General features: G+C 30.1%; 1 protein-coding gene across 1 annotated transcript; it reads right to left on the reverse strand.

Annotated features, from left to right (window-relative positions):
- Nucleotides 1-8,589: 8,589 nt before the first annotated feature.
- LOC142614282 (putative xyloglucan endotransglucosylase/hydrolase protein 30) lies at nt 8,590-12,186 on the reverse strand. Its single transcript, XM_075786865.1, has 4 exons — nt 11,729-12,186; nt 11,430-11,530; nt 10,616-10,824; nt 8,590-9,257 (listed from the first exon to the last, which is right to left on the reverse strand). The coding sequence occupies exons 1-4, from the start codon at nt 11,946-11,948 to the stop codon at nt 8,729-8,731; spliced, it is 1,059 nt and encodes a 352-aa protein (XP_075642980.1). The 5' UTR covers nt 11,949-12,186; the 3' UTR covers nt 8,590-8,728.
- Nucleotides 12,187-16,859: the final 4,673 nt, after the last annotated feature.

The raw sequence follows: 16,859 nt of genomic DNA on the forward strand, positions 1-16,859 counted from the left end.
TACAATAAAATTTGTAGAAAGTGGGCTTAAAATTTGGGTTCTAATGATGTTAGATAACAACAATGATGGGCTTTGATCACAAAGATACACACAAGAACTGTTTATATGAAAGAACCTTCTCCTCGGACACAAGCCGATGATGACTTATATTACCTCTTCCTAATATAGATTACAATTATGGATAATGGGGTCTACAATGTTTTTTCTCCCTTTTCTCTCCCCTCCCTTGCTGAAGGTCCCTTCTTCCTTTTATATTCCATCCTTCTTCTCCTCTTCATCCTCCACGTCAGGGTTAGATTGCTGATTTAGATGCTTGTCTCATCCACCTTTCCTGAAGTCTTTGGAGACAAGAGCCAGGCTAAACTCTGATGCTCAGGTTTTACTTCCTCACTAATGCGGTCAGAATAGCAGTTGCAGAGTATTCAATACGGGGCGGTGGTAATAGCTTTATAATAGATATTCCACCGCCATTCTTCTTATCTTCCACGTGTACCATGTTTACCCTTACCTATAGGATTTTCTAGAACATTGCCTGTGGATATTAACCAACCTTTTACCAACGACATAATCCTCCTTGGATCATCTTTTTGGACATACTTGTTCAGGCATCATCTCTTTTTTATTTAGTATTGCTTTAGGAGTTAATATTCATACATCCTCGGACAATTCAGTGTCCTCAGATTAGGCTTTTAGTCCAAAGAATACTTTTGGGCCACCCCACACATGTTCCCGAGCCCAATGACCCTACACTAATAATAAGTGTTTTCATAAAACATGCAACATGCAATTAAGTTTCATTTGATAGAGACAATAATTTATTTGTTCTTATTAGTTTCTTTAGATAAAGTAATAAAACCCAAATAAGTTTCTTTACAATTTTGTTATTTACTTTTTTACCCCTCTTCCTAAATAAAACCCAAACCCTAAGTTCTCTTTATATAGTTTGTGTTGGTTTGGGTTATGCTCATGATTATTTGGTTATGAATTTGCTCTTATTTGTGGCGGTATTGTTTTAATTCTCAATTTAATATTAATAATAGTAATTAAAAAAAAATTCCAACCTGATCCATGTGGTTTGGGTTGGGTTTGGTTGGACCCTTATGATGGGTTGGGTTAGGTTGTATTTTTTTGAACCCATCATGGTGAGTTGGGTTGAAAAAACTCCTCAACCCAACCCAAACCAACTCTTGCACACCCCTATTTGATAGGGAAAATCATGGTGAAAAAAAAAAACTACCTAAAGTTTTGGAATTCAATATGTTGCCTTGGGCTAAGGAGAATGGAGGAGTCAAAGCCATGTTGGCAAAGTTGGACAAACTTTAGGTAAAGTTCTAGGCCAAGGATAACAATAACATAATGGAAAGTTGGAAATCTGATTGAAAAAGGTGCATAATTGAAAATTCAGAGGTGCATGGATATAGATATTACATATTAGGCAAGCACCTTGGATTTCGGATCCCCACAATCCTTGGTTTCAAGCCAATATCAATCAGTCCACAAGCCCAATACATGGCTTGGGTTTGAGTCTTTGTGATTTAATCTTATCCATCCAAGTAGATATAATGAGGAAAAAGTTAAATTTCATTTTTTGATACACCCACGGTTGTGGAGATCCTTAAGATTTACATTCCGCAAACTCCCTAAAGAGGAAAACTCATCTAGACTCTTAACAAAAATAGAAGTTTTACCACAAAATCAGCTGAAGTTTTTGCAACAAAAATCGAGTTATTTTTGGAGTGTTAGATTTCAAATTGATACTATTTCCTTAAGGTGTTTTAAATCCTTTCCTACTTAAAAATAGGTTGAAGTGATGTTTGCCTTTTTCTAGTTGAATTGAGATTTTGTGTTAATTAAGTTTTTTTTTTTCCTTTCTCTAGTTGGATTAAGAGGACTTAGTTATTTCTTTTTCATAAATGGAGTAATTCTTAGGTATTCTTAGAACAATGAGAATGGTGAAATGGTGTTCCATCATTAATTCGTGGTGTGGTTTACTATGAATGTGAGAGGAGAAAGCACTATTTCCCTATATTTTAAGAAAACTTAAGGATTTTCCTCGTAATTAAAGGAGTAGGAAGAAATGTCTTACCATTATAAATATCAATTGTAATCATTCTTTGAAAAGAGATGATGATTCTAAATGGTTATCAATAAAAGTTACTTTTGAATGACTAAAGATCTGTTTGAGATCTGCTTATTTTGTTAAAATTGCAAAAAATTTGCTGAAAATACTGTAAACAAAGGTAAAAGTTAACTGAATAGTACAGTGAGACTCATGAATAGTATCAAAAAGTCTAATAAGACACATAAATACTAGCAAAAATAAGCTAAATAGTAAAATAAGCTGATTTTTTAAGCTGAAGCCAAACATACACTAAGTAGTTTTTTAGCCCAATTAAAATTTTTCATGTGATCCTGTTCTAACAGAAGAAAAGAAAAGAACTTTCGGTCAGGAGCTGGCATAAAGAAGGCTCTTTATGCTACCAATAAATGAATGACACGATATATTTTTATTGAAAAACAATACACTCTAGCGCACACAATTATAACTCAATTAAACCAAAATCGTCAAACACGTAAAACACCTGAAGAACTAAACAGCTCCACGCCTAAACCCTTTCCAACTCCTCCTCTCCTCATACCACTGGAACTCCACCCCGTCGCTGGAGCAGCCGCACACGTCGGTTAGGAGCTGTCGCTGCCGCCTCCCGTCAGTCAAGGTTTGTTCTTTTATGATTTGTGTTTATTGTTTGACTGGTTATTTCCCCAAACTTTGGGGGTTTTGGGTTATTTTTTGGATATCAATCTGTTCATATTGGTATGGATTTTGCTATTTTTTGGTATTTTCATGGGTGTGGATTGGATTAGGTTCAAACCTTAAAAAAATCTGATTGTGGTTTTTTTTTGTTCCCAGCTAGCCTGGGTTCTTATGAAGAGGCGGCGACACCACGATCACGGCGGCTCCGGCGCATTTTACAGGTTCCAGCACGGAGTCCAGTGGAGGCATGGAGATTCGGTGGTAAGAAGAGGCGGACAACATGCGTTTGGGTATACCGTTGATTCCTCTAGAAACCGATATGCGACGCTGCTGTGTTTTTGTTTTGAATTTGGGGATTAATCTAAGTTATTCTTGTCTGTGGTAAGGTGTATGTGGTGTTTGTTTGGTTAACGACGTGGCTTTCTCTCATTGGTGGCGTAAAACCTCACTTTTACGCCAGCTCCTGATTGAAGTCAAGCTTAAAGAAAAATGCTAGAGATACGAAAACAAATAATTAGCACTTATGCGGTGTAATCAGGTAAGAGTGAAAGCTGATGATAAAATTCCGAGGTGGTTGAACCTAATTAAGATTATATATATATTCTTTTTTTTTTTTTTTTGATAAACACACACACATACATAGGAGAAGGAGATGAGATAAGAGAATACACTCACACGCTAACACCAAAACTGTATTGTTGACCAAAGATCAACATGTATCCTATCCTTAAATTAAAGAGTTCATGTTCCTTTTCTTCTCTTGCCAATGCAAAAACATTTTGTGTCTGGAATTATTTCTTGTAACATTTTTATGGATTTACCTCATTTCCTTTGACAAGTTTTTCTTTTGGGTAGTTTGGCTTTTTTTTTTGGAACTTTTTAAAAAATTGTTAGAGAAAATTTATAGCCATTAACGTTTAGATCAATTTTAACAATTAAAGTTCATGACGATGAGAATATATTTTTGGACAAAGTTTAGTTACAAAATTAGTTGTAACTTTAGGTTACAAACTCATTAAATAAAATAAATATTACAACATATTGTAAAAATATTACCGTTGAATTGCATGTTCTTTACGCTCTTAATGCACATGTTAAATTTGGTGTCAATCGGATATTATTTACTATATGATTTATAAATTTATATTTTGTGCATAATTTTAAATTACCAAAACTTTCAATTTAAAAAATTTATTGATGACATAACTATTAATCTCTAATTTTCTTGAAATTTTGCAAATATGGAGGATATAAGAAGAATATGTAATCCAATGGTGAATTTATTAAAATTTATCTCCAATAAAAAAATAGTAAGTAAGTTTATAACCGAAGGCTACAACTAATTTTATATCTAAATTTTGTTCTATATTTTTAAAACTAGACAACTGCATTATTTTTCAGCAACAAAAATCTATTAAGATGGTTTGTAGTATCTTTCTTAATATTCAAGTATCTAAACGTATCTAAATTACTTTTTCTCGCTTAAAAGTCACTACAATTCAGTTTTCTCGCTTAAAAGTCACTACAATTCAGTTTTCTCCCTTAAAAGCCTCTTTTTTTTTTTTCCTGAATATCGTGTATGGCCATTGGTTTTGTCCATATCACACTGGACATAAGATAAGCTTAAAGTGTCACTTTCACGGCAGACTAATCAATGAATCAGGTGAGGTACTTACATCCTTCTTTGGTTTCTTTTTATCTAACAAGTCACGGCTATCTTTGTTTGATGGTGGTAGAACTAGGAATTTTTTTCGAGAAAGTTAAAATATAATTAAAAAAAAACTTAAATCCAAAGAATAACATATATGTATATATGTATTTATTTTAATTAATTAATTTATTTATATATTACTTATATATGGAATGTTTGTAATTTCAATTTAACGTATGAAATTTTATTACCTAAACAAAAATATTACATCAAATAAATCTTTACAGCTTTGCAAAAAAAAAAAAGACTAAGTCTTGACATGTCTAAAATAATACAAGTCAATTTAACAAAAATAAAATATAATTAAATTACGTATGATATATATTAAACGCAATTTAATTTAATGAGTTATGTATGACATAAGAGTAATCAAATGAAATAAAAAATACATTAGTCAACTATATAAATGCATTATATATTTTTAGGAAAATTCTAGGGGGCATTATTAAAATTTATGTCCAAAATTATTATTTTTACCAAAAATACAAGAGGGAGGGAGTTTATAAATAATTAGAACAAGACTAGAAATAATTAAAATATTGATCTCAATCTTATTTAGATGTTTGAAAGGAAAAGAATGAAATGGAAAATAACTTTAAAAAAAAGATGTGATAGGGTTTGACTTTGAACTTTATAGTGATTGATTTTTATTACTAGGCTAGAGAAAAATTAGGTTATGGTGTAGGTTGTATTTGAACTCATGTCCCTTATTCAATTGCAAATAAAATTTATTAATTGAGATAACTAAAATTGGATAAAAAAAATATTGAGATAACTAAAATTCACAATATTGTTTCAGAGTTATTGAATGGAAAATAATAGAAAACAATATTTTATACAAACATTACATTATGTTATTTCTTTAATAAAAATAAGGTTATTGATATTAAAAGAAATAAAGGTATCCTGGGGACTTTTTTTTTTTAGAATATTAAGTATTTTTAACACGCACACATAGAGAGAGGAGAGAAGGTCTTAAAGAAATTGAAAGTGAGGTATATTTAAAAGGGTCTAACTCTTAGATATATATCATAGGTTTTCATGAAGACTTTTGAATTTTGATAATAAAAAAATTCCTCCTATTTTTCTTATATTTTGGAGGAATTAAAAATTGTGATTAAGCGAGAAAGAAAATGATTAGTGAATAAAAAATCCTTAAAAATATTTGTATTTGAATTCATTTCCAACTGCCTATTAGATAATGAAAATAATATACTTCAAATTTTCCCCCAATATATTACCTCTCTCTCTCCCAAACACCGTGTGCATCACTGCATCCAATGGCATTTTGTGCTTGTTTATACATTATAATGACATTAAAATAAGGCAAAAATGCCTTTTTGTCCTTACATTAACCTACTCCAATCTCTAAGATGACTAAAAATGCCGAAAAACCATCAAAATGGCCAAAATACCCTTAAAACTTTTGGTTATTTTGATGGTTTCAAGTATTTTAGGCCATTTTAAAAGTTTTGAGGTGTTTTTGCTCATTCTAGAGGATTTGAGAACATCTTGGCCATTTTAACGATTTTGGGGTATTTTGGCCATTATCTCTAATGATTTGGATTGGCTAACTACTTTACCGGTGGTGATGAAGGTGGCAAGAAAGCTAGCAAATTAAAAGTTTTTATATCGTTAACACTATGATTAGAGGGGCCTGGTCTTGATGGTGATGGATTGTGGAAGTGGACCTGGTATTTGCGATCATAGCAAGGCTTTAAGGGTTTTTTTTTTTTTGGTTAACAAATTTATTATTGTTTCCCTGTTAGATAGGACAGAATTACAATTTATAACGTTTGATTTATTATAATTATTTTTTTAATCAAATTAAAATACTAATTGATTTTTGGTATAGTTCCTCAAAAAAAATTGGTTTTTAGTATAGACAGGTTAGAAATCCCAAATATTTTACCTTTTTTATGAGAACAATTATATTTTTACCAAATTTTAACCATAAACAAATAATTTTTTAACCCAAAAAAAAAATTAATTCATATGGACAATAATAATAAGTTTATTAGCAATGACATCTTCTGCATATTGGTTCCAAGAAATATATATTAGCGTGACATCTTTCTTCTATCATTTTCTTGTGAATTAACTTCTCTAAGATGGCAACAATAAACTACCGCCTTTGGAAAGCACTAGAATGCTAACAAGGGACCGTATTGCTAGGTCAGAGTAATCAAAATTAATGTAATTAAAAAGACATTAACCTACTCCAATCGTTTCTCCAAAAAAAAAAAAAAAAAAAAACCTACTCCAATCTCTTTTAGTTATAAATTTATAATCACAATATAAATTTATAATCACAATATCTTGTGATTATAGATTTATAACTAAAAGAGATTGGAGTAGGTTTTATTTATTTTTATTTTTTTGTAAAACGCAGCTAAAACGCGGCTTAAAAGCGTGTAGTGATAAAGAATTTCTGAACCCAGTTTACGTCTATTGTCATATCAATTGATTGAGCTAAGAAAAACAATAATGCTATCGAGTTAGAATGTCATTATCATATGTATGAATGTAATTGGATGCCATAATTATAAGGCGGAACGCACAAAACCTTATCTTGTGTAATGTTTGTCTAGATATATATCGATTATCGATTATGACATTTTGAGCTTACCTTTCGTTTTGTTCAATGGTGACTATATCAAAGTTAGAACTTCATAGTATCAATTACATCATGTCGTCATTACAAACCAAGAAAACTATCACAAAGTTTAAAAAATTAAGCTACGAAACTTATGTAGAGTTTTGAAAATTATTGATAATTATTAGGGGAAAAAAGAAAAACTCGCCTGTAAACAATGACATGAAAGACAAGAAAGAGATACTTATATGATAAAAATTTATGTTTATTATCTATTTATTTCTTGTTATGTGACATCATTTCATAATCATAAGAATTGTTAATAGTATACTAGAATTTTTTTCTGGGGTTGCTTTTCTTTCCTTTCAAAAGCACTGAAACCACAACAGAGGGTGTCAGTTTTTATATAGTAGAGAATGAGAAATTTGAATCTTAAATATCTCTATTGGAAATACTAAAGTAACCAAACGATGTCAACTAGTTAAATTACATTACTTTTAAAGAGCATTTGGTTGTTTGGTTCATATTTTTGTTACAAGATTACGTTACAAAATATGGAATTAGGAAGCAAACAAATATGAGCATAAAAATTTCTCTTACTATATTATCTTTTCATACAAACAATATGATTAATTGATGTTATTCATTCCTAGATATAATATTATTCTTATAATTACCTCTAAGCCAAAGTTTTTTTTTCGGTTTTGTATGGGCATTATTTGCAAGCCGAATGAGCATACCTTTCTTATTCTTTTTTTGGGATCATAAAGAGGGTCTTTAATGTAGACTCATCAACACCACGTTACGTGACGGTAACGGTAATACTACATGTACCACTAGGACCTTTCTCAACTTGAACTAAGTTCTTTGTTTTTGTGAACTTGGACTAAGTTCTCAATTAAACACTAGATAATGTCCCGCGTGATACATGAATACTTTGCAATCTCATTCGAAATAAATTTTATGTATGTTAAGACTAATATATAATACTCAAAGTTTGTTTAGATACCGCTTATTGCTGAAAACTGAAAATTTTAGCAGTATATTGTAATTATTTCTAAAAAAAAAGATAAATATTTTCCTTAAAAAAAAAGATAAATGTCTCATAAAAAATAAAAAAAATAAAAGATAAATAGTAAGCAAATATTTTCTAAGGGTAAATTGCAAATTACACCCCTAAAGTTTGGGGGTGTTTGGATTTTACATCCTAAAGTTTCAGAATTTAGATTTACCCCCTGAAATTTGAAACTATTTGAATTTTACACCTTGATGTTTTGGAATTTAGATTTTACCCCAAACTTTAATGTTTGGATTTTATTCCCTAAAATTTTTGGGTGTTTGGATTTTATATCTTGAAATTTCTGAATTTTTTTTATGAAAACTTTATTAATCTAGAGATTTGAAACTATAGCTAAAGGTTTATCCAGAAAGAAAAAGAAACTATAGCTAAGGTCGAATATATTACGCTATTATTAGATTTGAGTGATAGGGTCTTGCCAAAGGGGGAAAAAACTTTCCTTACTGTAATTATTTGGAAAAGCAAGAAACTTCATAACGATTTAATCTGTTTAAGTGAAATAAATAAATAAACATTATAAATAAAATTTCACAAAACCAACACGTACCATAAGTACATTTTAAATTACAATATCAATAGTAGATATGATCACATATTACTATTAGAGGCTGAAGAAGAAATTGGGATCCGACTTCGCCGCTTTGATTGCCTTGATTGTTTGTGGTGGCTCCCTCCAAATCGCAATCTTCCAGTGTCTTTGAACCGCTGCTTCTCAACTCGACTAATGACACATTCGGGTGGTGGCACGGGGTAACGCAACGTATCATAGCAATAAGAGTAATACATGAACCTTTGGCGGAACCACCGCATGGCTTGGCGGCGCTTACGTGTCATGATTGCATAGTCTTGGCTGTCTAGGTAAGCATCCTTTTCAGCACAAGCATCAGCAGCCGAGACTTGCTCAATTGGGTCCGTGGGGCAACCCTCTAGGACAAGGTCCTTGAATTCGGCTACAAAGGGTGCATACTTGTAATTGACTTTGTATCTACCTCCTGATGTGGCCCAATTTGAAGCGTCCCATATGGTTGTGTACAGCGACATCGGCTTTGATGGGTAGTCACCACCCATTGCATCATTTTTCACCACCTCTCTTATTGGAACTTCGTCGATGTAAAATCTGTCCATTCCAAAATTATTATTAAAAAAAACAAATAGTCATAAAATTGACATAATTAAATTACCATATTTCATGTATCAAACTTGTTTGATAAATTTATTTCGTGTACCAAACTCACGGGGGTAGAATTTAGTGATAAACAATGTATGATAAGTCAACAAATATGTCTTATTATTAACGGAATTATAGTAACACGTGTAATGTCACGAACAATTGCTTCATATAAACGTTGAGCTAGAAAATTTCAATTGCGGTTTAAGACTAATCGTTATTATAGTTAATAAAAATATTGAAATATCTCAGGTAGGTGGATTTGGCCAGCAATTTTTTGTCGCTGGTATAGGAATTTATGAGTTATCCCCTAGATTGGCAGCCTAAGAAATTAACTATAAAGAATACAAATTAGTCCCACATGCTTACTTATAGCGCATGGACCAAGCCCCTTCTCACCAAATAAGTTGGAAAATTGGCCTACCTAAAATAAGATCGAATATTTATATAGTTTAGCTGTTCAAAAGGAAGTAATTGAGGGTAATTTTAATATTTTATAGAAAATTATACAATATTTTTGGGAGTTACATAATATAGTACTCCTTCACCTAATTTAACAGTTGACCACACTAATTAAATTTATTATGAAACTCATTTTTCAAATATAAGACTAGGGAATACTATACTAGCTTTAGAGATTACAAGTCACAACCCACACGCAACAGCAATCACTAATACCTCTCGTGGGGTCAAACAAAACATACTACAACAAAGAAAGAGGTTATAGAGGGTTACGCTACAATCATAATAATTTCATACTTACTAAGTTGAAAAATTATTATTATATAGGACCATCAATAACACTACATTATTGTTCAATATTAACAATTTGCTATAATAGACAATTGTGAATTTTTTTAATTTTGGTGTGATTATAGACTTATTGGATATAAAAGGCAGACCATGTTAACAAATCTATATACAATCATCCCTATAAAAAATAGAGTTAAAGAGATTTAAAGTCTGTATTGTGTATCCAAGAATTATGTCATTTTGGATATACTTTTTAAGGTCCTTTTGGATATACATCACTGTTAATTTTTTTAAGATTTTCTTCCCTCTTCTCATGTGTTTGTTAAATACTTAAGGGCTGTTTAGTATGGTATTTTAAGTAATAATTTTCAGTTTTTAACATTATTACACGTATTTTCACACATTTTTTCACCCATACAGATTTTCAAAAAATACAAACAACATTACTAAAACAACATTACCAAATGAGCCCTTAGTATTTTAAAAAAAAAAATTGTCAATCTTTAAAAAGGACTTTCCAAAAGCAGAAAGGAAAGCAAATCGGCAACACTTACATAGTTTTATTGGCAGTCCAAAGAATGCTGTATCGGTGGAACTCCTTGGAGGGGTCAAACCAAAGACGATACCGCTCCTCCCGGCCGCGGTTTGTGCTACCATTACCGTACAAGTTGGTTTGGAACCTCCATGGCTTACCTTCAAGGTTCCCTAAAAACTCAAAGTCTAACTCATCATGGCTCTTCTCAAATACGTCACCATTTGATGTCTGTATATGGAAGATATCAACAAAAATCAACCATGATCATGACAATGTATTTTAATTATGTAGGAATAGGGTGCATGATGGTTTTGCAGGGCATGGGCAGATAATTCATAGCAGTGACGAATTGGTCTTTTATATTTTTGGGAAATTTTTAAAATAAAAAATAAAAAAACAAGGAACTAATTTTTAGGCGTAAAACATTGATGCATACACCGAGAATAGTGTGTGTGTATATATATATATATATATAGAAAACTATTTATGGCACTGAAACGTTGGTATCGAGTTTGAAAAAGTAAAATCTCTACTTTTAATTACATGCCAGATTCAATTGATTGCTTACGTAGTTATGTTGAATTCCAATTGTTAAAAGGAAAAGTCTTTTATGGTGTACTAAAAAAGAATTCTATTCCCTTTTCTGTTTCCTCACTTTTTTTTTCCAGAACGAACCAAACAAGAGGATAAAAAACTTAGTAATTCTCAAAGATTATGAAACGGAGGTCAAAATTTCAAAATAACAAACAAGAAGAGATTAGGCTTTTATCCTATATATTATATTTGAAAAAAGACAGAATATATATAGAAAGCTGAATTAATGACCTACGTACATAAAAGGCAACACAGATGCCAGCCGTGTAATCTGATGGCAACTTGATATTGGCGCTGAAGAACCCATGTTTGTAAAGATTGGAGGAGATGAAGCCCGAACCTATCAACAACCATAACCAGAACCAATCAATAAGAATGAAATAAAGAAAGGGTTTTGGCGAAAAGAGACCGGATATAGCGTCATAGAAATATATAGTTAAATAATTAAATTTACAGTATTCTTGTAGTTTTGGAATAATTGATAATTTAACATGGTATCGAAAAATTCAGTACATAAAATCTTCACAGGATCATGTACCTGTGAAGCGATCAAGGAGAAGACGGACGCCTTTGCCGTTGGGAGAGCGAACAAGGTTGCCGTCACCGAAGAGAGGAGAGTAGCCTTGGTTGAAAGGGATGGTGGTCAGATTGTTGAAAGCTGCGTTTGTAATGGAGATTAACAAAAAGATAGAGAAGAGCGCAAACGTTTTCGATGCTCCAAAGCCAAAACCATAACAACAACGTAGTAAATCATCCATGTTTTTCTCTGTAACCCACCACCTCTCTTTGCGTTTTCTGCAAGTTTATTTTTATATATATATATACACAAATACAAATTAAAACAGTGAAAGGAATTTAATGCGAAGGAGGAGAGAGAGAAAGAGAGAGAATCCTCTTTGGCTGCAGAGTTTTTATTTTATTTTTTACTTTTTATTTCATTGTGTGTGTACGAGAATGCCCTTCTTATGTTGGGATATTATTATTATGGGCTGCCTACGGTGGACGGTTATATATATTGTGTATATATAGAATATAGTTGGGGTTGTTGGAAATTTGTGATTTTTTTATAGAGTAGTTTCTTCCTGTCATAAAAAGAAAGCTATTTTTTTTCATTCGTTGTAATAATGCTAATTAGGAAACAAAAATTTTCTTAAATCCTTTTCAAAAATTTGAACTAATTATAGCATTATTTCATTAACAAAATTATTTTTATATGGATTAATTATTACTGACATTATTTTTAGTAGTGGTACAATATGTCATTTAATTATTGGATTTTTGTTAGAGTTTTGAGTTTTTATTGTTAATAAAAAAAATGCATATAAAAATTTTCCCAACTTTTTCACACAATTTTTTATAAACTTGTACACAATTATTGACATAAATTATTGTTTTTCTTATAATAAAAAAAGTTGTATTATCAATAACACATAATAAGTTTGATGTTATCTTAGTTCTAAGAGGCTTATAATTTAGTGAGAAAACTAAGTTCAACCCAATAGACTATGGGTTCAAATCTTGCTCTTCTTTTAGTTGAAGGGGGAATGCTTTTATTAAAATTGTTGGGAGATTCATGATTGATTCTAGGATTCTAATTTATCAAGAGGGGATTAGATGATAATAATAATTAAGAGTTGCTATTTCATGCAGTTGCCAACAGTGAAGGAGGAAGAAGGGTACTGTGGAAGATTTTATATATATATATATATATATATATAAAGGTGGTTGAGAACTTGTGATTAAGTTAAAAATAAAGGGTTGGTTAATGATTGATTCTAAGGTATCAACTATAATCAAGTATATAAGACAATTAATTAATTGGATAATAATATTTAGGAATGTCTGTTTCATGCAGTTGCCAACAGTACTGGACAGTGGAGGAGGGTTGTCTTTTACTTATTAGGCCAGCTTCAAACTTGAAAGTCAAGGGAATAGGTGAGAACCAATATGATGCAGAAGATTTGGGTTCTTTTGGTAGGTGTATGTCACAAGATTCTGGTTCCATGCAGAAGCTTTCTTTTTTTTTTTATTTAAATTGAATTATGAGCTTTCTTGTACGAAATTAAAAAGATGGCGCACAAGAAAATTATTAATTTATACATATTTGAGTTTCGGACAATGACACAGAAAATGAGGTTTCTAACCGAGCCTTCTGCTGCTACAGTCGTTGGTTGAAATTAAAATTATTTGGCATCATCCTTGTAAATTGTATGAAAGTTTCAAAATAAAATCTAGCAATGTCAAACTTTCAAAATACAGAATAGCGAATCAGTTTTTTCTTCTTCCTTTTTTTTTTCCTATGTCGTGGAGTTGTATGAATTATGAAATGTAACTTTTTCATAGAGAAAATTCCATATCATTGCACTCTCGCACATGTGTACACAAAATTTGGTTATGCACCGTCTCTTACTTTAACAAAACAATAATTTTTTTACTCTTTAATAAAAAATAAAAAATTTTCTTATTCTTACTTTAAAAAAAAACTTTTTTTTTTTGGTTAACACTTAAAAAAATCTTTGGTATGATGCAAAAGGATGCATATGTGTTAAATTATAAAAATATAAGGTCATTTTCAGCAATTTTATAAGGTGTCAAGATACATAGATATATACAAAGATTAGGTTACTTTTTGTTTTTTCTTCTAAAAAAAAGATTAGGTTACTATGGTGTATTGAACATTCTTGGTTGTTTGGCAATGAGAGTGACAATAACCTGATCTTTCTAAAGAAGACCAAACCAACATTGAAAATAATAAGGCTACCATTTTTTAAAAAATAAAAATAAAAAAGAGGTTGGACTTGGATTTAAATAATGATGAAGAGTGAATTCGTAAAACAAGTGGCAGGAGGTGGGTATTATTGTCCATATAGGAAAAGGGGATAAATAAATATTGGTAGGTAATTATGTCAAAGTAGAAGGGTATTATGGGTAATAGGAACTATAATACGATCGGGCTGAAGAGGAAAACTTCTTCCGAAAAACCGCGTCCGAGACTAAAGGCGGCGTTAATAATGCCACGCTGTCTTTACTATGGCCTCTTGTTTTCCAGGAAATTTTTGTCAATTTCCTTTTCTCTTTCTCAATTTCTTCTCATCACTTTTATCTCAATTCTTTTTTGAGAGCCAATTAATCTCAATCTAAACCTCTTCTTTATTCTCCAAAAAAAAAAAAAAATCTAAACCTCTCCTTTTATCTCTATTTTTCACAAAATTAACTGTCACATCACATTAATGTAGAAAAATGATAGGAAACTATTCATTGCACATGAATTTTTTATTTTTATTTTTATTTTTAAGATGCAATAGGATTATAATTAATTAATGGTTTTGATGATTGTTTTTTATCATTAAATTACAACATTAATTAGTTTTTTATTTAATTAAAATTTGAACCTTATATTTTTTTTAGAATAATTTACTTTATATTAGTTTACTTTGATTATTGTGTAAAATAAATTGTATTTTGAAAAAAAAAAAGTAAATTTTTAAAAACTATATTCTATTTTAAGATTAAAGATATAAGTTCAACCAAATGAGTGATATTAATTATTTTTTAACAGGTAAATTTAAAAAAATTATATATTCTATTTTAAGATTAAAGATAAACTCAATCAAATGATTGCTATTTAAATATTTAATAAAACTATATATATTCTATTTAAAGATTAAAATCGATAAACCCAATCAAATGAATGCTATTAAATATCATCCGGGAAATTATTGTGTATTCCCGAAATACAATAAATACGTACTCCTTCCTCTCATATTAATGGTGGACCCATTAATTAAATTCATGGTGAGACGCACTATTCATGTGAGAGGTGGGACCTACCATTAATGTGAGAGGGGAGAGTACGCAATTATAGTATTCCAGGAGTACCAAATAATTTTTCATATTCTCCTTATGTCTAGGTTATATATATATATATATATATATATATATATATATATATATATATATATATATATATAGCTAAACCTTAGAAAAAATTCATTTAAATTTTAATTGAATTCTCAATTTTGCGCCATGTATCTTATTTAATTTTTAATTTGACCAAATGAATAATTGAATGTAAAAATTAAAGAGTTCAAATCCAATTACATTCTAGATTGGATTTCAATTGGAAGCCAATTTTTAACCATGTGTCCATCTAAGTTTTTTTTTTCCTCAAAAAAAATTATAAATCACACACACACACACACACACACACACACACATATATAATGAGAAACCATTATTTATTTTAGAAATGTATGGTTTTAAAAAAATGTAAGCTAATAACATGTATAATTTAAACCGTATAACTATGGTTGTTTTTAATTGTACTTGTGCATATGCACAAGACTATACATTAATTTTAGATAATTGATGTACATCTCATCCATGATAATGATATGGGTATGAATTGGAACACAAAAGAGGTGAAATTTTGATAAAGTATACTAGATCCATCACGATGATGACGATTTATATCTTTTTCTTTTTTTTATCAAATGTCATTATCCTAACAAGTTCAATACACTGGTTCACTTAATATAAGCAATTATTTTGATTTGCATCCTATTTAAATTAAATTAAGATGTGTTTCTCCCCAAAAAAAAATTTAATGAAGATGTAAAGTTAACAATGGTAATCAATCTCACTCTTTTTTGTTCAGTTCACTGTCACAAGTGCACGATCTGAGCCTAGATGGAATGTTTGTGTTACCAGTTTGCATATTGCATTTGTTTCCCATCATAACAAAATAAAAGGTCCAATACATTGTATATATGTTGCACACATTTTTACTATGTCTCGAAGAGGCTTGAATACACCCATTTTTCAAAAATAAGCTGAATAAAGTTCTTTCATCTAGAAAAGATGATAAACCAAGAGTCTTATAACTTAACTAATACCACATTTTGATACCACCAACAAAAATGTCCATACAAGACCATAGTCAGGGGGTAAATAGGGGGCAATTTTCCCTTAGTCTTATCAAAATTTGGATTCAGATCCTCTAGAGCTCTTACTGTACTCTATTAGATATAGTTCTTTTAATCTTGACTTCTTATTTAAAAACCAATGGTTCAAATTATACCATGTTACTAATTCTTGAACAAAACCTTAAAAATAGATGTCACGACAATTGTTAAAAGGTATATTCATTATAAATTTAAAATATATTCAACTAATGACTAATTTAATCAAGTTTATGTAAAAATATCTAACAGAGTTTACTAAATCAATCGAATTAGCATATATTTATAACATACACATTCAAATTGATTAAAATTAAAAGTGATAATATATAGTAACATATAAGCCAAAATATATTTTTTTATCATATTTATCATATGGGCTAATCAACTACATCCAAGTCTTTCTCAAAAAAAAGAAAAAAAAAGAAAAAAAAAACTACATCCAAGTCAATGTTATTATCAGGTTCTTCATTTTGTGAAATTATTTCTTCATTGACAAGTTCTTCATCCTTGTTAACATTTACTATCTCTTATTGTTTTTTTATTTTAATAATTTTTTATTCATATTCCTTCTTGGCATTCTATCTTAGACTTATAACAATAGTAAAAAAAATATAAGTATATTTCATTTAATACCTTATTCATAGTATAGAAAAATTTGGCTGCTTATAAAGGGAAATTTGGCAGCTTATTGGTGAGAAATAATTT

This window comes from Castanea sativa, chromosome 10 (assembly GCF_040712315.1).
Source record: "Castanea sativa cultivar Marrone di Chiusa Pesio chromosome 10, ASM4071231v1".
NCBI lineage: Eukaryota > Viridiplantae > Streptophyta > Magnoliopsida > Fagales > Fagaceae > Castanea > Castanea sativa.